This window comes from Salmo salar, chromosome 04 (genome assembly GCF_965601325.2).
Source record: "Salmo salar chromosome 04, fSalSal1, whole genome shotgun sequence".
NCBI lineage: Eukaryota > Metazoa > Chordata > Actinopteri > Salmoniformes > Salmonidae > Salmo > Salmo salar.
In genome coordinates this window covers 50,504,678-50,528,749 of record NC_138294.1, presented here as the reverse complement: position 1 = coordinate 50,528,749, position 24,072 = coordinate 50,504,678, and the positions used below count along the sequence as shown (strand labels likewise).

Below are 24,072 nucleotides of genomic sequence, written 5' to 3'. Positions count from 1 at the left end.
ATTGCACATTTGGTATAATGATAAAAAGGGGCTCGGGAATAATTGGTGGGGCAAGCCTGTATTATGAGCAACCACATTAATCATTTAATTTTCAACCATACAGCTGTGTAGGTTTTCCATCTCCATTTAAACGAGTGATGTATTGCAGTAGTTACACAATACAATGGCACAAACACAGTAAATGGCCGTAAATAAAACCAATCTAAGGCGGCGGATTTGGTGGGGTTGTATCCAGTCGCTGTTCCTTTTCTTAAGGTGCTGAAATCCATCCAGCCAGCGGTCTTTAAGCACACGGTCCCTCCCCCCGACACTCTGTCCCGACACCATCACACTAAGAAGTGGATTGAGAGAGAGACGGGGATAAATGGATGGGGAGGGGGGTGGTTGCACCATTGGGGAAGAGGAGAGAGAGAGAGAGCGAGAGAGAGGGCGATACCGAGCACCAGTGGCAGGGAAACACACCCGCCAGCCGCGTGCAGAGGAGAGAAAAAAAGGCAGCACGGACAAAAGAAACATGGATGCATTAGAGAAGTATCCACTCAAACAGATAACGGAATGGATGTGCCGTTCCTCCTGCACCTAACGGGGAACGAATTAGCCTATTTTAATGCGGTGGTGCGAGGCGAGGTATTGCAAGCTAAAAAGGCGGAAAGCAGTATTTAATCCGTCTGCGGATCCCATGAGCTGGCAATGGCTGTTATGGGGATATGTAGCTGTATAGGAAACAATGTGGCTCTTTCTTTTGTTGCATTTTTCTTATTGTGTGGCCTTTCACTTGGACAACTACGGTACTCTATTCAGGAGGAAGTAGAAAATGGAGCGGAGGTGGGGGATCTTGTGCAGGACTTGGGGTTGGATATTCGAAAGCTCTCCAATCGAAAGATAAAGGTAACCACCAGTGGAAAACGGTATGTGGATGTCAATCCCCAAAATGGGAAATTACTTGTCAATGAAAGAATCGACAGAGAGACGCTGTGTGATTTGAGCAGCACCTGTCTTATACATTTAGAGGTGCTTGTTGAAAACCCATCCGAGGTGCACAATGTCGAGGTGGAGATTGTGGATGCGAATGACAATGCGCCGCAGTTCCCTAGTGACGAGTATCAATTGGAAATTGCAGAATCGGCTTTACCAGGGTCTCGTTTCCCCATTGAGAACGCCCTGGATCCGGATGTGGGATCCAATTCCGTTCGTCTGTATCGACTCAGCCCAAACGAACACTTCGCACTTGATTCCAACAAGCCCTCCCTCAACAGCAAGAACATTGAGCTCGTGCTCAAAAAGCCCCTTGACCGTGAGCTGGCGCCTTACCACCAATTCATTCTGACTGCTGCAGATGGCGGAACACCAGCAAAAACCGGTTCAGCTCTAATTAATGTGCGAGTCCTGGACACCAATGACAACGATCCTGTATTTGACAGCTCAATGTACAAAGTCAAATTGTTAGAAAACTCACCAAAAGACACACTGGTCATCAAATTGAACGCCACAGACCATGACGAGGGTACCAATGGGGAGGTGTATTACTCTTTCAGCAGCTACACTCCTGAGAGAGTCAGACAGATGTTCAGCATGGACAGCAACACGGGAGAGATCAGAGTGAGGAGGATTGTGGACTACGAAGAAACCAACTCTTATGAGATGTACATCCAGGCCATGGATAAAGGCCCTGGTGCTGTGGCAGCCCACTGTAAGGTGGTGGTGGAGGTGGTGGATGTGAATGACAACGTCCCAGAGATAGTCCTGTCCTCTCTCTCCAGCCCAGTGAGGGAGGATGCCCGGGCTGACACCGTGGTGGCCCTGATCAGTGTCACAGATCGGGACTCTGGTGCCAACAAACAGGTGAACCTGGAGATACCGCCGGGCCTGCCCTTCAAGATCAAGTCCTTCAGAAACTACTACACCCTGGTCACCTCCGCCTTCCTGGACCGTGAGACCACCGCTGCCTACAATGTCACCCTTAGCGCCACTGACGGTGGCACCCCACCCCTCTCCTCCCAGAAGACCATACAGGTGGATGTGGCTGATGTGAATGACAACCCGCCGCGCTTCGAGCAGACCTCCTATACGGTCTATGTGACTGAGAACAATGCCCCCGGGGCCTCGCTGTGCACCGTGAAGGCCCAGGACTCCGATGTCAACGAGAACGCACGCATCACCTACACCGTCCTCAATGACAACAACCACGGTATCCCCGTCACCTCCTATGTCTCTGTGAAGGCCGACACGGGAGAGGCATACGCCCTGCGCGCCTTTGACTATGAGTCACTCAGGGAGTTCCACTTCCAGGTCAAAGCTCAGGACGGGGGCATCCCGCCCCTCAGCCGGGTGGCCACTGTCTACATCTACATCATGGACCAGAACGACCACGTGCCTGAGATCGTCAAGCCCCCAGGCAACGGCACACGCTCTATAGAGACGGTGCTGAAGAACGCCGAAGCTGGCGTCCTGGTGACCAAGGTGGTGGCGTACGACGCAGACGCGGGTCCCAACGCCTGGCTGATCTATGTGTTGGATCAGTCCACAGACTTGGACCTGTTCAAGGTGCATGAACACACAGGGGAGATCCGCACCACTCGCAGGGTCCTGGAGGACAACTCCACCTCCTTCAGCCTGACTGTACTGGTGAGAGACCACGGCCAGCCTCCTCTCTCCTCCACCGCCACCGTCAATGTGGCCGTCATGGAGGTGCCACCCAAAGTGACCCCTGACCCCAAGAGGGTCATCCGGCCCCACAGCACCCTGCTCTTCTCCAACGTGACCCTCTACCTGATCGTGGCCCTGAGCGCCACCACCTTTGTGTTCCTGGTGACCGTGGTGGTGCTGGCCATCGTGCGCTGCCATGCTTACTGCACCCAGCCTGGCTCCTGCTCCCCCTGCTGTGTGTCCCAGAAGACCCCCCCTGATGGCGGGAGCAACAGCACAGTAGGTGGTTCTGGGGGTGGAGGTGGTGGTGGAGGTGGGGGACAACCCAATAACAATGTGGCGCTGCGGAGAGACCTCAAAGTGGAGCCTCACTACATTGAGGTGCGTGGGAATGGCTCCATGACCAAGACCTACTGCTACAAGACCTGCCTGACGGCCACCTCAGGAAGCGACACCTTCATGTTCTACAACACAGGCCGGCCCATCAGCGGCACCTGGGGTTCCGAGCGCTTCTTCACGGGAGGAAGCGGATTTGTACGGAGACTGAGCATGCCCGACGCTTCACTGCAAGTCTGTCCAGAGGTGCGTCATTTTTTACCTATCAAATGACAGACAGGTCGTGCATGGCATAGCAGAAGTAGAGTCTCACAATCTGTCACTTCTCCAGATTACATACTAGGCTTTAATATGTTTTGATTACTGTGTGTTGGTGCTGGTTGTCTTAAATGAGTGTTTTAGCATTCCGTCATACCACTGTTCTTGGTTCTGTCTGTTACATGAAGGGCTTTAGATGCTCGGTAGTTCTACATTCTAGCTGAAGTTGTTCATTGTCATATTTTTTGCTTTGTTGTCATATTCTAGTTTTGTTGTGCTGGTACGTCTTGAGACAGTGTCAGTTTTGACATGTTTCTTTGATGACTGGCCAGTGTGAGTGGTTGTGTGTTTCTTTGTTCCTCTCCCTGGTTGCACAGTGTAGCTTCTTCCTCCACCCAGCTCAGCGCTCACACTGCATTAGTGTCAGATTGGAAGACTTTTTGGAGTCCTGCTGTATTTCTGATGATTCAGGGATTTGTGCTTCACTTTGATGTTGTCATCAAATATTCAGTCAGTGCAGGTCAATTTGACTCTACCTCTGGCTCATTCTCTGTCCAAGTGTGTTTGACTTCATCATATCTCACAGTGTCAGGCTTTGTGCCCGTGATATCTCCAGTTTAAATGCAGATGCACAGTATCTCTCTCTCTCTCTGTGTGTGTGTGTGTGTGTGTGTGTGTGTGTGTGTGTGTGTGTGTGTGCATGCATATATTTGTGTTTTTTCCTTCTTTAGTCTGTTGGCTTAAATTGCAGTAACCCAAAGATCCTCCCAGTATTACTCTTCCTGTCTTTTCTCTCCAGTCTGCCACTGGGACTCCTCACTCAGACTTCTCTCTGTTAGTCTTTTCTACTGTCTCAGCTCTCTAGACCCTCTTCCACTGCAGCACTATGCAGCCGTAGGAAAGTGTTGGCATTCATGTTCGAGCATGGCTTAGGAGTCAAGGCTGAGTGCTACAGGAAATGACAAATACGCGGCGCTGCACATGTTTACCACAAGGCTGGAATGTTAAGAACTGCAGCAGCAATGATGATAAACATGTTCTTTTTGCAAGGAACCACTGGTTTGAGGTCTGAATGGGGCTTTTGTTTAACCTCAGTAAGACTTCCAATAGGTGTAATTCATTTCCATAAGAATAACAGAGTAGAGCTCGTGGAATTAACCTTCCTGAGAGTATGTAAATGGTTATTCAGCTGCTATGTCTTTTTAAATCCATGGACGTTCGGGTTGTGTTAGCCATGTTTTAATGTCTGTTAATGGTTTGTTGTATTTTTGTCCCTGTTGAATTGGTGTGAACTCATGTTTACTCTAACGAGCAGACATGTGGGTTGTGTGCTCTAATGGGCTGGCTGGCGTACTCTCTGATGCTCTCCTGTTTCAGCACTCTGCTCTGGGGGCTGGATAGGTTGATGGTCAAAACGTTGTCTTAACGTTGTCAGAATGTAGATTGGAGGCCACAGTGGTTGATTTGGATGTTTTGGTGGTTATGTTGTGGTCCTGGATGGGTCAAGACAGTCCGTCAGTCAGTCAGTAATGTGCTGTAGGAACAATAAGCAGAGGCAAGATAAGAGTGGCGGTGGAAATGAAATTAACCTCCAGCCACTGTTTCCCAGACCCACAAATTCGATTCGCTCAGAGAGGCTGTGTCTCAGAGAAGGAGATACTCCCCTCAGAATTAAACTGATTAAAACATGAACAATGTAGGCTCTTTATCTGGGGCGCCTGCTGACTCCTGAACAGGGCTGAGGCTTAAACTACTACAGCACTGGAACCTACCCACAGGTCTGATGTCTAAGGCTCTGATGATGTTGATGTCAGTGGTTATGATTTGTGTACATATCCAAAGTTCTGAAGCTCCATTATGAACCTTCATACAATCATTAAACCTTGTAGACAGCAAACTAAACTGCAGGCTTTAATTATTGAGATCAATTCAAAGCACTCACGCCCACAAGGAGCAGCTTTCGGGAGGAGAACATCAATGAACTTGAATAATGTGTGACTGCCCTAGGAGAGCCGCCCTTAACCCTTTAACCCCAGTCCAACATGAGCAGGGGATGGAGGATGTGGTTTCCCTGGTGACAGAGGGGCTCTTCCTGATTGGATTATCCCAAAGCCCAGCTGCAGTCTGACTGATGAGGCAGTCATTTACCAAGGCTGCCTGGAGCTCTGAGCTCACTGATCAGAACTAGACAGATTTATTTACATACACACACACACTATGATAAACTGACTCATACACACACACTCACAAATCCTCTCGCAGAATAACGATCACACAGACAGAGATACAGAGAATCTAAGAGTGTATCAGTGTGTCTCTCAAAGTCATTACTTTGAGAAAGGGCATGTGTGTTATGTAACACCGTTTGGGTCTTTGCATGTCAAAAGAGATACAAGTCAAATAACACTATTTGACGCATCAAATAAGCTTTACATTTGACACCTCAAATAACACAATTATAAAATTTATAACATTTTTGACATGCGGTTTTCTGGATTTTTTTGTTGTTATTCTGTATCTCACTGTTCAAATAAACCTACCATTAAAATTATAGACTGATAATTTCTTTGTCAGTGGGCAAACGTACAAAATCAGCAGGGGATCAAATACTTTTTTCCCTCACTGTAGATAGTTAGCTAGTTAATTATAGCTACTGAAAGAGATTATGTCGTTTTGCTATGTTTTTGGGGAAGAACATTGTTTGCATCCATCATCTAGCTAGCTGTTTTATGACCAGCACTGTCCAGAGCTTGGGGAAGTGTACCTGCGCTCGTGAGGCAGCGGCAGGTGTGCGAGACAAAACTTTACCAGCATCATAGCATAGGTACTGGTGACTCGTTGTGACGTTGGAATAGGAGTGATAGTGTAATCAATGTGTAATAACTACGTAAAAACCTAATGAACGTGTTAAATGTTTATGTGACATGCAGTCATACTCAGGTCCTGATTGGTAAACAAGTTTATTTGAAGCGACGTGAATCTTTTTTGACACGCAAAGACCCAAACGGCTTCCATAGTATGTGTGTGTGTAATGGCAGTCTTCCAGAACTGCAGTGCTCCAATCAGGATGCAGAGCTGGGATGTGTACCATGATAAATTAATGAGACTATATCTGGCCTCGCTCTGCATGAAATCAAACTAACCTCTCTTTCTTTCACCCCCCCCCCCCCCCCCCCCCCCAGCCGAAGGCCCCAAATGCTGACTGGCGATACTCCACTTCTTTGAGGGCAGGGATGCAGAGGTAAGCACTTTACTCTTTTGCCCTCTTGTGATTTCAACTCTTCTTAAAAAGATTCCCACCCCACCTCACTGTTATCAGGGACATCACCTCTCCGGTATGATTCCACACCTTCCATTGAGTTGGTATATAGCCCCTTGCCCCTTACCAAAACATTAACAATTGCTTGGAGGAATATTGCCACAGTATGTGACCAACATGTAGGAAATGTTACCTCCATTTTATAGCTCTTTAAGTCTGGAGTCACCATGCATGCCTGCACAACAAAGACTGAGAGGCAGCCACTCTCGGACTACTGCATTCTGCAGACAACATAACATGACCACAGACAGCTCTCAGATCAGATGAGCAACAGCTACCATCACAACTAGTGGCTCCTCAACATGTGTCTGACCCCTTCAACCCCCTGTTTGGGCCAGCTGTGCTCTGGCTGTCTTGTCAGCCACCCCAAAGGGGAACACACATACACACAGAGGGGCAGAGCCCTGATGTTCCAGCCAGGCCCCAGTAGCCCTGCTCCTATCCTCTGCCTTAGTGTATATAGGTCATCTTCATTCCAGGAACCGTGAAAGACAAACGGGCTGATGAACTCGGAGCTTTCTCATCCTCAGATCATCACTCACACACACACACACACACACACACACACACACACACACACACACACACACACACACACACACACACACACACACACACACACACACACACACTCACACACTCACATACACAAGCTTTCCCCCTGTTTCCCCCTGCATACACTCTTAGATTAAAGTGTTCCAAAAGGGTTCTGCTGCTGTCCCCATATGATAACCCATTTGGTTCCAGGTAGAACCCTTTTTATTTCCAGGCAAAACTCTTTTGGGTTCCATTTAGAACCCTCTGTGGAAAGGGTTCTACAAAAGGGTTCTAACTGGAACCAAAATTGGTTCTTCAAAGGATTCTCCTGTGGTGACAGCCGAAGAAACCTCAAGCACCTTTTTTCTAAGAGTGTATAATTCATCCATTTTTACATATGCTAAGAGTGCAGGTTCTCCTTTTGTGTTGTATCTCATTGGAGTCTGGTTTTCTGGTGTGTTTTTAATGGTGATTTCTCTGTTGTTCAGAGAAATTGGATATAATGTCATGGTGACAGACTCATTAATAATTCATATCCACCATCTTGGCATTGCTGCAGCTGAGTTTAAAATGGCAGCGCAATAGCACACTTCAGAAACAAGGCTTTCAAATGCTTCACCTTCACACCCCCTACCCCACTAATTGCACACAGCCAATACACAACCCTCACCTTCATATTCTACACCCACACACACCCTCCAGACCCACCATTCTGCCCCCCCCCCCCCCCCCCCACACACACACACACACACACACTCAGTCAGCACCCCTCAGCTCATATCCCTCACCAAACAGACTCTAACTCAGCATCACCCAACCCAATATAAACGGTTCTACAGGCTGAAGCCCACATCCCTCCCTGGATGATGTGTATTGCTGCAGAGGGCAGAATTACATATAGTTCATATGGCTGAGAGAGCATAGTACACACTCTGTGCCAGAGGTGGGACCAAGTCCTTGTTTTACAAGTCACAAGTAAGTCTCAAGTCTTAGCACTCAAGTCCCAAGTCAAGTCCCAAGTCAAGACAGGCAAGTCCGAGTCAAGTCTCTGCAATGCAGCTGTGTGCTGCATTGCAGAGTCTGCAGTCAGGGCTAGCTGCTCCTCTGCAAGTCTACAATCCTTACATTCATTATGAATGTATAGGGAGAAGGGGGCATGTTTATGTGTGTCTGTGTTTTTATGCCAAGAAAGTTAATGCAGTCCTGAATGCATCTGTGAGTCATAAATGCCCTCAGGTTTGTGTGCATTAGATGTGGTGGGGATAGTGAATGGTTGAGTAGTGCAGTTAGTTGTAACAAACAGTGAATACTTTTTCCCCATTACTTTTTGACAAGGCTTGATGTAGAAATGGAGATGGTAAGGAATTTGGAGTAGAATGTATGGCTGTTCTGTTTTCTTCTGCTTACCATTCCTCTCACTACTGCATCTCTCCTTCTCTCTCTCTCTCTCTCTCTCTCTCTCTTGCGCGCGCCCTCTCTCTCTCTCTCTTGCGCGCGCCCTCTCTCGCCCTCTCTCTCGCTCTCTGTCTCATTCCCTAATCCCCTCCCCCTATGTAACCACACCCACTCCTGTCCCTATTTGTATCTCTTACAACTGTCTTTCAATCTCATCACACCTGCACTCTCCATCTCTGTCTCCATCTCTCCCTTTCTTTCCTGTCCTTCTCTCCCGCCTCCTCCTCATCTGATCAGAGGGGAAGTTGTACAAAACAGACCATAATAACCCAAGGCAAGCCAGAGTGTCAGCTTACACAGACCAGAGACACATCAGTATGCACAGATATTAGCACGCACCTTACACACAGGCACACACACACACACACGTTCCCAGATACACATCAAACTGTGAGTAGACAGACTGGGAACATCCACCAAATGAAATGCTGCGGGGCTTTCCTAAATAGTACTGATTAAAAGCATGGTGTCAACCTCGAAGGGATAATTAGAGCTTTAGAAGATGGAGTGTGTGTGTACATCCACTGTATGTGTGTGAGTGGGTGACTGATTGTGCAGTTATTTTAAATAAATGTTAACTATTTTGTTGTAATATCATCACCTCTTGAAGAGCCTAGTCAGAACTACACATTTCAGATTATTCCGTGCAAAACAACTGGGCACATTTAGCTCTATCATCAGAGTTATACAGCAGTAACTGCATGCTTTTCATGCTTTTCATGATCAGTAAACATCAATTGATCATGTAATTTCAGATAAGTGAGGGTAGCCTCACGATATTTCTCAATATTGGCCACCTTGAAGTGGATCTTTTAGTGATATAGAACAAAAGTGACCTGTACCTGACCAGTATGAGTGGTTTAGGTTCATTTCCCATCCTTTGTGGACTCTACCTGTCAAGCAGCAGAAGGGCGCATTTTGCGGATATGCTGGTAGCTGATCATGTTTACTTTGCAAGCTACCGGTAGACACTTTGTACAGTTGCTTAAATATAGTGATAAGTAGACCTAACCAACGTAGGCCTACCTAGCCAAGTAAAATAACATTATCCCCTTTTCAACATTGTTTTTACGAGTGTTTAATCATGGTTGCTTCTGATAGACATGATTTGCTAAATTGATTGATGGATCATGTCAAATTGGCTAGCTAAGCATAGCTAATTACAGACTACATCAATACGGCTAGTTAAAATGCTGACTTTCAGGGGATAAACTAGATGGCTTTATTTGCTTGCCATCTATAGTGGTGATGACAGTTGTCCGACTGACAACTTTACCAGGAAGAGGACTTGCCGATTTCAAGCTCTTTCCAAAAGCCTAATCTCTGATGAAGCAAGCTAAATGACACATTGTGTGCTTAGATACATGCCAAATAGATAGGTTACCCTCACTTATCTGTAAATACATGCAGTTACTGCTGTATAACTCTGATGATAGAGCTAAATGTGCCCAGTTGTTTTGCACGGAATAATCTGAAATGTGTAGTTCTGACTAGGCTCTTCAAGAGGTGATATTACATCCAATAGTTCTAACATTTATTTAACAATCCCTTGAAAACGGCAGATAGTTGTAAATGGTTTTAGCAGAGCTGAGGGTCTCATTGTCCCCGAGCAGCCAAATTGAACACTATGCACCGTTTTGTGATGTTTTATTGATAACAACCTATTCATGGGTTGCATGTTTCATCACAATATTGTTTTGAACGTTCATCAGCAATGAGCGCTGATGAAGATTTAGTCCAAAGTGCATTACAGTGACTTGGAAATACAATGACATTCAAAAGGAGGCAAATCATTTGTAGGAAAACCTTTAGTCATAATTTTGATGTCACCAGATTGACTTTAGATGCAGTATAACGTTAGCTAGCTAACTAAGATTGATGAGAGGCCAAGGGATTTTAGCTAGCTAACGTTATCATTGCTAGTTATTTTTGCCAAACTTTGCTAGCTAATGACAACATCTCCATCTGTCTAAAGTAAATTTGACAACATGAAAATGCTGGCAAAGTTATTTCCTACTAATTATTTGACAACTTTAGCAATGTCATTGTAAGGGGTGCGTACTGGCGGCAGAGAAGTCAGGCGCAGGAGAGCAAAACTGTGTTTCCAACGGCGCAGTTTAATAATAAAAATCAGCGTAAACAGAACAATAAATACAATGGGTACAAAACCCGTCGCACACCAGAATAACGTGCACAAGCACTTACAATAAATAATTCCGGACAAGGACATGGGGGGAAACAGAGGGTTAAATACACAACATGTAATGATGGAATTGAAACAAGTTGTGTGGGAAGACAAGACAAAACAAATGGAAAATGAAAAGTGGATCGATGATGGCTAGAAGACCGGCGTCGCTGACCGCCGAGCGCCGCCCGAACAAGGAGAGGGACCAACTTTGGCGGAAGTCGTGACAGTCATTGTATTTCCAGGCACTATAGTGTAATTTAGACGAAACAGTATTTAGACTCCATCCAGAATGACTGGGTTTATCACCACTTTAGGGCACCAGTATGGCACCGTCGATAGAGGGAGGCTTGAGAACGTTCCTAACAATGGCATGACACGACCGAGTGACTGAAGTGCAACCTATGAATATGCTACCAACTCAGTCTTTTGTGAGTTTTCCCGCCTGATGTCACAACTCAGAACTGAACATTCTGATTGGTGACATCACAATGGGCTAACAACTTAGTCCTTTGTCATAGTTTTCCCATCAGATGTCATAATTCAGGACTGAATATTCAGATTCATGACATCACAAAGGGCTGCCAGTTAAGCTTGTATTCAAATATTTTCCAGGGTGATGTCATAATTGGAGTTCAGGTCACAATTTATTTTGACCACCATTCTTTGAGTATGCATCACTTGAAGCATATGATTTACATTTTTGCATTAAAATGAAAACTCCACGCAAAAACTATATTTTGGTATTTGTTTCATTAGTCCATTGTTGATATAGTCCCAAAATGTTTGCATGTCAGCAATCAAGTTTTCAAGATAGGGGCCAGATTTCTGTATGTTGAAAGTAACCTATGTTGAAAACTTGATTGCTGACATGTAAAATATTTTGGGACATAATCAACAAAATAGATCAAAAGGGAAATGGAAAGAGACAATACACTTTCAATATTAAACAGCACACAGTTGTCAATGGTTTTAGGCAAATCAAATGCTATGTACTATGTACTAAATGTATGCTATGTGGAGTCAATCACCACCTTCCGGAGACACCTGAAACCCCACCTCTTTAAGGAATACCTAGGATAGGATAAAGTAATCCTTCTAACCCCCCCCCCCCCCTTAAAAGATTTAGATGCACTATTGTAAAGTGGTTGTTCCACTGGATATCATAAGGTGAATGCACCATTTTGTAAGTCGCTCTGGATAAGAGCGTCTGCTAAATGACTTAAATGTAATGTAATGTAATGTACCTTATTGTATTTGAGTTTTCAAAACAACCTGGTGGGCCAGTACACACAGCTGGCTGCTTTTCAAATGCTATGACCAAAGCTGTACTTTACTTTCAGCTCGGTAATATACAGATCCAGTATGTTGATACAACAGGGGAAAATATTGATGTATCTAATGAGCATATGTGAATGTGTGTTTTGTGTTCCAGCTCGGTCCATATGGAGGAGTCGTCAGTGATGCAGGGAGCCCAGGGGATGCTGGTCCAGAACTGGCCCACAGTGTCCAGCGCTGCAGGTGAGACGTGTTGGCCAGGGTGGGCGGGGGTCAAACGTACACCGAGTTTCTCTGCTGCCAGCTGGAGGCACTCTGCAGACACAGTGGTGTGAAATGACAGCAGATAAGTAGGAATACGGAAGGCAGATGGGAAACACGCAGGTGACCTTTTAGAATCCCCGCCAGAGGAATGTTAAGCATTAGCGCTGAGACTCCAGGGGCAGCATGCTTGAAAGACTAGATGAGGGCCGATGAGGGCCAATGACAGACAGCGACACAATCTGCCAAAATAAAAGAGCCAATGAGAGGAATTCTCAAGATGGCCAAATGTGGGCTGTTGGCCAGACTTTGATAGGTGAAGTGAACTGCACAACTTGGTTGTGGGAGTGTTGTTGGGAGCCACCAGTTAAAAATAGCCAGTTGCGAGAACAATTTTGACAATTGCATCCAGTAAGGCATTTAATAGCCATTTATACATTTACAGTATCTCAGCTGATAGAGAGCAAAAACAATCGCCTTTGAAGATTATTTTGGGAATCTGACTGAAATGAAAAGAGAAGGAGAGGGAAAAGTAGAAAGCAAGAGAGAGAGCCAGAGAGGAACGACATGATCACAGTTGACTGGTAAGCTCCCGTGGTTAAGTTCGGAGGGTTTGTCAGAATTCCTGGGCGGTGGTTTGATGTTCCTGTCAGCTGCCTGCCTCATCTCTACTGCGAGCCAGCCCAAGCTGAGCACTCATCGATTTGCTGTCCAGTTACAGGAGTTAGAGCACAGGTGTAGAACTCTTGGGTGGGCAATTGATCATCACTGTGACGGACTGAAATGTGTCTGTGTCTGTGTGTATGTGTGTGTGTATGTGTGTGTGTGCATACAGGAATTTAGAGGGGGAAAGAGAGTGAGAGTGAGTAGGGCGATTGAGAGAGGGAGAGAGGGGATCTAGCTATTGATTTGTTCTACCTGGCTGCAGTTCCTTTGCAGCGTATGGAAAACCTTCAGTCTATGGTCTGCCAGAGATTCCAATACGCGGTGGAGGCAGCGGACATGCAGAGTGTCCTGGGAGCTCATCAGGAGTGGCTCAGTGCAGAGAGGAATCTCATGCAGGGTTAGGAGGTTCTTAGTGCTACAGGCTAGTATGTTGCAGGGTCAGACTGTTTTCATAATAAGGGAAGTGAGTGCAGCCTTATGGCTTAGACGCATGAAGCACAATTGGCTTTGTTTCAAAATGTTGTATCAAGTAGGTTTGAAAGTGTAAAAGAAAGAATACATAGGTTCAGTATATTGCAACGGTATACATATTGCACCTCAAATGGAGAGTATACTTCCTCACTGTGATTCATTTGAGTTACCTGGAGATGGAGGGGGAGGGGGCACTGTTGGATGAAGACCAGACACAGAGGTAGATAGAGAGGGTGTTGAATAAGGCATGGCAAGACGGCCGTGATGTTTAGGGTGCTAGTGGAATTCTGAGTCATTTGGGAGAGGATGAAAGAGCGAGAACGATAAGAAGCATGGTAAAGGAAGGAGAGGTATGGGGGTTTGGAGAAGGAAAGAGGTTCAGGATTGGCAGGGCCCTGCGGTAGCGTTGTTGCTAGGGAACGCCATGTGACTTGTTGCTGGGTAACGCTGTCTAACTGAGAGATTGCTGCAGCAGCACCACCCTCCATCAGCAGGGAGTGGGCGAAGGCAGTTTCCACAGCAACCATTCATACCCTGAATGGAGGATTTAGACGATGAGAGAGAAACAGAGAGGGAGGGGGAGAGAAATGGAGAGATGAGTAGAGAAGGATAGGTGTTAACAGAGGAAAGAGAGGGTAGTCAGAGATGGAGAGGAATGGAAATGGAGGTAGAAAAGGAAGAAGGATATACAGTACAGTGAGCTTTCAAGATGGAGAAAGATGTATTCATGAAGAATGGTGCGACACCACACACACACACACACACAGAATAGAATAGCATAGAAGAAGAAAACACACACAGCATGCACACGCACTCATATTCACAAACCTTAATCTAACGCATGATCCATAAATTGGGTTGCATGTTTGTAGGCCGGAAAGAAGAAGAATGGGTTGAGAGTAACCCAGATTGGACCAGGGATAATGGACTTAGAATGTAGGACACTGAAACGAGGCTAGAACCACCCCAGACAGCTGGGTACCATGGCAACCTCGTTACAGAGAGCTGTAGTAACCTGCTTACCAGCAACCACAGTGTGTGCCTTTCTAATATGATCTTTGCAGAGGGGGGAAATTGGCTGTGATCAGGGAAGAGCTCCAAATAAGCCTCCATAATACTGGAGATACAAAGTCACTGTACATGCAGAGCATGTCAGGCCTGCTCCCGCATAGACCCCGCTGAGAATCAGACTTCCAAACGACTCTGCCACATCTTCGACAGGGTAACGTTCTGCAAATTGAAACAGCACTCTTATGTAGATATGCAGGAGAGAGAGGGAGAGGAGGGAGAGAGAGAGAGAGAGAGAGAGGGAGAGGGAGAGGGAGAGGGAGAGAGAGAGAGAGAGAGAGAGAGAGAGAGAGAGAGAGAGAGAGGAAATAGGTGTAGATCTGTTTGTTGGTCTCTTTCAATAGGTACATATTAGATCATTCTATGAACCCACGCTTGTACCCCTCCAGGGGCGAACTCAACTGGCCTGCTTTGAGAAAAGAATCAACACACTCAAAATGATGTTGATCAAGTCTAGGAGCAATACAGGCTACCCTCCACTAACATAATCACAGTGGGCTTGAGGAAAACAGTGTACTTCAGGTGCAGTAATAGTGTTGTACTGTAATAACAGTGTCCTGAACTGATCAGCTTCCACCACACTGACCAGACACAGATGTTTCATTCAGTTTCTACTATGAAGTAAATGTTACGGCTGCATTCTTTTCAGTCAGATTGGCTCTATCAAGCCCTAGTGAACCCAAAATGCTGAAGAACGTAAAGGGCTGAAGCGTGGGTCTGTGTGTTGGTGCCATTTGATGTACTTTATAGCTGAGCACTCGTGTATTGTTTGCATGCTACAGTCATCACACGCGCGGACACGCACACTTGAATTAGGAACTCCAGCCATTTCACGATTAACCTACAAATGAAAAACAAACAATCTATTTTCAGGGCCTGAGTTTGATCTAAATAAAACACAGGAAAAAAGTAGGTCAGAGCCCAGAGAAGTTGGTGTGGGCTGAGAGCACTGTGTCTGCTGAGTACAGACAACATCACATCACTCTCTGTTTGTCCTTTTCCCCTTTAGTTGTATTTTTCTGCATCGTTCCTCACCTCAAGCGTTCTATCCCTTCCCATGCCTCTCTGTCTCTTGCTTGCTGATTGTATTTACATCTCGTTCATATCTTCCATTATACTGCATCCTATATGATAGGAGAATTGTCTCATGTTCTCTTAGTACTGCAGTTCACCCTCTCCAGGCTCTTTTGGTCTTTCATTGTCTCATCCTCTCGCCCTGCTTCTCTCTCTCTCTCTCTCTCTCTCTCTCTCTCTCTCTCTCTCTCTGTCACATTCATGCTTGAATATTGTATGAGATTTCTCCCTCTCGCCACTACTGTGTCGAGTCCTTGTGAGAGTAGGATTAGGTTAGTGCTGGGTTTTCACACTTCCTGTCGTCCTTACATGCTAATTCCCATCACGTCACAGAGTTAAACATCCCTCTCTGCCGTTAAAGGTCTTTCTAGTCTACCCGTGTGTTCTCAGCAACACCACTGGCTGATAAAGTACCAACTCCCTGCAATCCGTTTCCCCCTCGTCAGTTTATCGGTGTGCCTCTGGCTCTAACTTAGACGTTTTGCTTATCTGTGCTGTATTACAGATGTGGTAATACTTTACCTCAGCCAGAAATAGGAAACTGAATAAGGCTCAATTTATGTGTGGTGGAATTTGCTGGTGTTTTCAGAATCTCACTGTGAGGATGAAAATAATGTTGACGAAGATGATAAAGATGACATAGCTCATCCCTTTTTGTTTCTCTCTCCCTTCTTCTATCTCTGTCTCTTCTCTTCCTCTCTTGTAGATGGTGAGGGGGGCGAGCTGTCCCCTCCGGTTGGAGCTGGCATCGACAGTAACAGCTGGCACTTCCGTTACGGGCCTGGCCCAGGCTACGGCCCCCCTCAGGTCCTGAGGCCCGGAGAGATCCCGCCTGAAGCCTTCATCATCCCCGGCTCCCCCGCCATCATCTCTATCCGCCAGGGCCCGGGAGGAGAGGATGACAAGAGCGACTTCATCACCTTCGGCAAGAAGGAGGATGCCAAGAAGAAGAAAAAGAAGAAGAAGGACAAGAAAGACAAGAAAGACAAGGGGAAGGAGGATGTGGACGAGTAGAGGAGAAAGGGGAGATATTAAAACAGAGCTACCAACTAAAGTCCAAATAACAGATGCAAGACAAAAAGCCAAGTGTATATTTTAGAAGCAGGAGAGCCTCCCTGTGGTGTGTTTGCATAGTTAAGTCTGCCCAGCCATGTCCCCATTAGCAGAGGCCTATCTCAATGAAAAAGCCAATTGTAGCCTCTGCCAGGTTGACCCTCCGAGGCTTCCATACCTCTGGCTATTAAACAGGCTTCATATGGGATTTAATAGGCTGTCATTAGCCAGACATTTGCTGAAAGAAAATACTGTTTCTAATCAAACAAAAATACATTTGATTAGAAGAACCTTTCTACAATGACGATTATGTACTCAACTTTTCCTGCCCCACTCTTTCATCTATAAAATGCCATATGTGAGAGAAATCTCACACACCATTTTAATGCCATTGCTATGACTAGTGTTACAGTCCTGCCAGCCACCTCCACAAACTGGCCTGAAATAGGATGCTCTTCCCTGGCCCTTCTGGCCCCATGTTGGCATCTCTGTCTTTACTCCGCCCCCTGTCTCCTCTGCTCTCCTGATTGAAGGGGGAGAGGAGGAGCTCAATCGGACAAAGAGTGAAACAGAGGCTCTCTTCTCCAATAACATGGAGGCCTTGTGAAAAAAAGGAATACACAATAGTTATTTTATACAAAATATAAAAAAGAGAAAGTGACCCAAACAAGACACCTGACATCTGTGTATGTAGTGTACGGTGAGCTGTGTGAGATTAGAATGGGTTGAGATTAGTGCTGGCCGAGATTGAAGGCTGGATTAGACTGCCCAGGTTATTTTCAGTGCGTGCTGAAGCCGGGGTGTTTCATACCTGGCACTGTTGGCACTGTTGGCAGCAAAGGGCAGGGGCGAAGTACCTGGCCCCCATCTCCTCACCTAGAACAGACAACAGGTCAGTGGGGCCTTGAACCCACAGTGTGCAACACACAACCACAATAACTACCACACATACGCTCACACTAGACAGTCAGGCCACAATAACTACCACACATACGCTCACACTAGACAGTCAGGCCACAATAACTACCACACATACGCTCACACTAGACAGTCAGGCCACAATAACTACCACACATGCGCTCACACTAGACAGTCAGGCCACAACAACTACCACACATACGCTCACACTAGACAGTCAGGGCCGCCATGCACACAGCTCTCTGGATACTATAGATCTCTAACCCAGCCAAAAGGCTGAGGCATAGCAGTGGCCTGTTTGCTATGGATGTGTAATAAACTCAGCAAAAAAAGAAACGTCCTCTCACTGTCAACTGCGTTTATTTTCAGCAAACTTAACATGTGTAACTATTTGTATGAACATAACAAGATTCAACAACTGAGACATAAGCTGAGCAAGTTCCACAGACATGTGACTAACAGAAATTGAATAATGTGTCCCTGAACAAAGGGGGGGTCAAAATCAAAAGTAACAGTCAGTATCTGGTGTGGCCACCAGCTGCATTAAGTACTGCAGTGCATCTCCTCCTCATGAACTGCACCAGATTTGCCAGTTCTTGCTGTGAGATGTTTCCCCACTCTTCCACCAAGGCACCTGCAAGTTCCCAGACATTTCTGGGGGGAATGGCCCTAGCCCTCACCCTCCGATCCAACAGGTCCCAGATGTGCTCAATGGGATTGAGATCAGTGGTCTTTGCTAGCAATGGCATAACACTGACATTCCTGTCTTGCAGGAAATCACGCACAGAACGAGCAGTATGGCTGGTGGCATTGTCATGCTGGAGGTTCATGTCAGGATGAGCTTGCAGGAAGTGTACCACATGAGGGAGGAGGATGTCTTCCCTGTAACGCACAGCTTTGAGATTGCCTGCAATGACAACAAGCTCAGTCCGATGATGCTGTGACACACCGCCCCAGACCATGACGGACCCTCCACCTCCAAATCGATCCCGCTCCAGAGTACAGGCCTCGGTTTAACGCTCATTCCTTCGAGGATAAACACAAATCCGACCATCACCCCTGGTGAGACAAAACTGCGACTCGTCAGTGAAGAGCACTATTTGCCACTCCTGTCTGGTCCAGCGACGGTGGGTTTGTGCCTATAGGCGACGTTGTTGCTGGTGATGTCTGGTGAGGACCTGCCTTACAACAGGCCTACAAGCCCTCAGTCCAGCCTCTCTCAGCCTATTGCGGACAGTCTGAGCACTGATGGAGGGATTGTACGTTCCTGGTGTAGCTCGGGCAGTTGTTGTTGCCATCCTATACCTGTCCCGCAGGTGTGATGTTCGGATGTACCGATCCTGTGCAGGTGTTGTTACACGTGGTCTGCCACTGCGAGGACGATCAGCTGTCCGTCCTGTCTCCCTGTAGCGCTGTCTTAGGCGTCTCACAGTACGGACATTGCAATTTATTAACCTGGCCACATCTGCAGTCCTCATGCCTCCTTGCAGCATGCCTAAGGCATTTTTCAGAGTCATTTTTCAGAGTCAGTAGAAAAGCCTCTTTAGTGTCCTAAGTTTTCATAACTGTGACCTTAATTGCCTACCGTCCGTAAGCTGTTAGTGTCTTAACGACCGTTCCACAGGTACATGTTCATTAATTGTTTATGGTTCATTGAACAAGCATGGGAAACAGTGTTTAAACCCTTTACAATGAAGATCTGTGAAGTTGTTTGGATTTTTATGAATTATCTTTGAAGGACATGGTCCTGAAAAAGGTCTGTTTATTTTTTTGCTGAGTTTAAATGGCAGGAACGTTGCATGTTGCTTCCTTTCTGTTCAAGTCTGATCCCCCAGCTTCAGTCATTGAATGTTCAATAGTCAATGCTCAATAGTTCTTAAAGCTCCGCCCCCTTACCTTGCCGTCATTGGTGCTTGTAGGATTCGCTCGCACGCCTTCTCTGTTAACCCCTCTAGCGTTACTCCTCCTTCCTCCGATCACCATGTCCAGGAGACCTCTTAACTTCAGATGACGTGTTCCTCCTTAAACACAGCAACAGTGTTATCCTGTATAAGACACACACACACCGTTTTTGTTAGCTTTAACCAAGCCTTGGTACTGAAATAACAAGCTTCCTACCACTCCAGAATTCTAGTTCAGTTTGGGGACAAGTTGCCGTCCATTCCACTAGTTACACACAGGGTAGTGGGGGATACAGGGTACTTTATGGACTGGCTTCCTTCTGTCCAGGTGGAGAGAAAAAGAGGGATGGAAGAAGGTAGAGGGAAGGAGAGAGAAGTGGAATTGTTGTGATGGGCAGTCCAGTCCAGAAACATACCCCAGAGAGCTTAGTTGCTGTGTTAAACTCTTTACTCATATTCTGATGAAAATGAAGCATCAGCAGCATTGAGTTGGGGGGGATCTTCACTAGAATAGAGCATCCCCAAGATGAATTCAAGATGTGCAGGGGCTAATTGCACAACATCTCTCTGTTTCCTCTTCCTGGCTGCTATCTGACCAATCAGGGGGACAGAGGGGTGATGCTAGCGCTGCTATTGGACTGAATCCCCCCATATTATCCACATGCTCCCCCTTCAGGTGTGAATCATTGCTGTCAGATCACTAAGGGGCTATTTGCATGTTATAAGCAGAGGAAACAGATTCTATATATAGATCTATATAGATAGATACGTTTTTTCATTTCCTTCAACCATTTATCTCAAACTCAGAGACATTAATATTGCCTCTGCTGAAATATACATACTCACTCGCAAATACACACACATGAACACACATACAGTACATACACACATACTTTATATTCATAGACAAATCATACAGGAATCACTTTTGTATCCTGTTGAAATTAAATTAAAATACCTTCTAAATATACGTAATGCTGTAGTGTTATGCTATAAAATGCTATTTTTTGTTTATGCCCTTAGGATTTCTGAAGATTACAAAATCAATCCTTTACGTTGTGTTAAGCTATGAAATGATCATCAAACAACCACTGTACTGAATCATTTATTCACCTTCGATATCTATCCCGAACCCCCTTTAAAAAAAAAAAAAAAAACATTAAAATTGAAGGAAAACAAACTCTAAGAAAGAAAATGGTCCAAAAAAATCTGAAAAACGTTATGTACTCTCTGCTTGTGTGTAGTGAATGTTTCCTCGGACATCTGGTGCCTGAATGGCACTAATCAGTCGACTGCGACAGTGCAGATCTGTTAATAGCTTTTTTGTACACCTGCTCATCAGTGTAACAGTGATATAGTGATTTTTCTTTTTTATTATTTGATGGATATGGTAACGTGTTTTGTTTATAAATCACAAATAAAATGTTATTTCTTAAATATCGGGAAAAGTTGTCCGTGGCCTTAATTTCAACTAAGAATTAGGGACCCAGCAGCCATATTAGATTGGATTATATTATGGCTTATAAAAAATATAAATAAATGTAAGAATTTCTTACTTGTTTGGAGGATTCATTGGCATGGGTGTTTTTATCCACCAAACACTGGCTTCGAAGGCATTAGCACTTTTATACAACGGGTTACCAACATATTCAAATAATGGTTCACATATTTTCATTAAAAACATTATTTTGATTAATTTATTCATACTATTTCATCCTTCCACAAGATATAGTCCCGACACAAATCTAGGGTTGCTACCCAAGCTGGCTGGTCGTTCGTTCTATCGGTTCGGTTGTCCAGGGATGCGACCCAGTCGTTCAGTCTTTTTGTTCTGTATCTATGGACGCAACCTCGTCGTTCTTTCTAAATGTTCCATTGACATACTGGCTGGCAACGTTATTATGCCTTGCTTGCTAGCTAGCCAACTACTTACAGTCACGTCAAACAGCGAAGCCATAATAACAACAGTAGCTGCATTTGCATTTGTTTAAGCTGTTTTCTAGTGACATTTATTTGGATACATTCATAACAATGAGCTAATGATGCGTGATTCCACCTGGCATAGAAAATGTGCTCACTCATCAGGACACAGTTGTTCAGAGGAGCTAGCCAACAACACAGCTAACACAACCACATCAGTACTATAGGACAGTTGGAGATTGAATTTGAATATTGAAACAATGTTGCAATTGTCGGAGAGACAGACAGTAAGGTTTATACAAATCTCTGCTGTTGAAAATGAAATGTTAGTCTGAAAGAAATCTGAGATAAGATCTAGATGCTTTTTAATAGTGGATCAAGTTTATAAATTGCCTGGCTGGGCTGATGCGACAGTGGATTGTGCAGTCAGATGAAACCGAATAAATAGGCATTTTAATGTCATAGATTTAGCAGGTGGTAACTTGTGAAATATACACTGGCTGGTATGCAGTTTTAACCAATCAGCATTCAGGATTAGACCCACCCGTTATATAACACAATACAAATTATTTTGATGCATTTTTCTGGTTAAGCTAAATCAACTCAAAACAAGTAAATGCTTTTTCTTGGTGAGTGGGATGAACTCAAAACAAGAAGTTTCAACAAAAATATCCAGGTGAAGTGAAGGCCAAAATAGTTTCAATTGACAGAAGAAGATCCAAAGTACTGTAGCAACCTAACGGCTACAAAAGACTGCAGAAAGAATAGACTGGAGAAAGAATAGACTGCAGAAAGAAAAGACTGGAGAAAGAAAAGACTGGAGAAAGAATAGACTGCAGAAAGAAAAGACAGCAGAAAGAATGGACCACACAAGAAAGAGCCACACAAAGACCGCTGAGTCTAATACCTGACAGCTAAAGCAACAGCACATTATACACAACCAGCCCTCTCAACTAACAAGAGCAAAATACTTTAAAAAGTTGAATCAGAATAATGGTCCCATGGTCCTATGGACCGAAACTACTGTTCAAAAGTTTGAGGTCACTTAGAAATGTCCTTGTTTTTCTTTGCAGCTCTGCCTAGAAGGCCAACATCCCGGACTCGTCTCTTCACTGTTGATGTTGAGACTGGTGTTTTGTGGGTACTATTTAATGATGCTGCCAGTTGAGGATTTGTGAGGCATCTGTTTCTCAAACTAGACACTATAATGTACTTGTCCTCTTGCTCAGTTGTGCACCGGGGCCTCCCACTCCTCTTTCTATTCTGGTTAGAGACTGGTCACGTCTGCTCCCGCTCTTCCCTCCCCCTGGCACTTGAGGGCGCCAGATTGCCTTGCATCACGCACACCTGCCTTCCCTCGTCACGCGCATCAGCGTTATTGGACTCACCTGGACTCTCTTATCACCTGTTTATTTCCTCCCCTATATTTGTCAGTTCCCCAGCTCTGTTCCCCGCTGCTGCATTGATTGTTTTTTGTTTTTGTTTTATGTTTGCTGATGCTGTTCCTGTCTCGTTTTATGTCCGTTATTTATTGAATGTTACTCCCGTACCTGCTTCATCTCTCCAGCGTCAACTCATGTGACAGAGAGAGTTTGCGCTGTTCTGTGAAGGGAGTAGTACACAGCGTTTTACGAGAACTTGAATTTCTTGACAATTTCTCGCGTGGAATAGCCTTCAGTTCTCAGAACAAGAATAGACTGACCAGCTTCAGAAGAAAGTACTTTGTTTCTGGCCATTTTGAGCCTGTAATCAAACCCACAAATGCTGATGCTCCAGATACTCAAATAGTCTAAAGAAGGCCAGTTTTATCGCTTCTTTAATCAGCACAACCGTTATCAGCTGTGCTAACATAATTGAAAAATGGTTTTCTAATGATCAATTAGCCTTTTAAATTGATCAACTTGGATTAGCTAACACAATATGCCATTGGAACGCAGGAGTGATGCTTGCTGATAATAGGCCTCTGTACGCCTATGTAGGTATTCCATTAAAAATCTGCCGTTTCCAACTACAATAGTCATATACAACATTAACAATGTCTATACTGTATTTCTGATCAATTTCATGTTATTTTAATGGACAAAAAATGTGCTTTTCTTTCAAAAACAAGGACATTTCTATGTGACCCCGAACTTTTGAACGGTCGTGTACATTTGAGGTTTTCCCCTAGCATTACACAGCTGATTCCACTAATCAACTCATCATCAAACCTTTGATTAGTCGAATCAGGTGTGTAGTGCTAGGGGCAATCCTGACCAGGCCTCCAGTTAAGAGCGAGCGAGAGGCCCAGACCCAAAAAGGACTCTCAGCTGGGTTAGATAACACATCACATTGAGTTATTGTTTTTTATTTACTGTCAGGAGACAGCTCTCTGATAAACTATACATCTGTTCTGGCTGACAGGGCTCTCCTTGTCAGAACGAGAAGCACTTAATTCAAATCCATGTCTGGCTCATTTCAGTCATTTAAGCAAATGGATAAACTACTGCATGTCTCATCTTACTCTCTCCTGATTAAAAAGACTCATGAACCATCACAGCACACGGAAGTCCCCAGTAAACCTCGGGCAACATTTCCCCTCACCATCATGACATAAAGTGCCCTTGTGTGAGTACTGTGTATTGCAGAAATATTCCTGATGAATCCAGAGGAGTGATAGAGTTTATTCAGAAGGCCTTGTGCTGCCAGTCCCAGTGCTCTTTTGGCTCTTTAAAGCAGTGTTTCAT

At 45.1% G+C, this 24,072-nt stretch overlaps 1 protein-coding gene across 1 annotated transcript; it reads left to right on the top strand.

Annotated features, from left to right (window-relative positions):
* Positions 1–316: 316 nt before the first annotated feature.
* Positions 317–20,874, top strand: LOC106603251 (protocadherin alpha-C2). Its single transcript, XM_014196648.3, has 4 exons — positions 317–3,228; positions 6,423–6,481; positions 12,172–12,257; positions 16,261–20,874. Exons 1-4 carry the CDS (start codon positions 691–693, stop codon positions 16,566–16,568), a joined length of 2,991 nt encoding a protein of 996 aa, XP_014052123.1. The 5' UTR covers positions 317–690; the 3' UTR covers positions 16,569–20,874.
* The last annotated feature ends 3,198 nt before the right edge of the window (positions 20,875–24,072 follow it).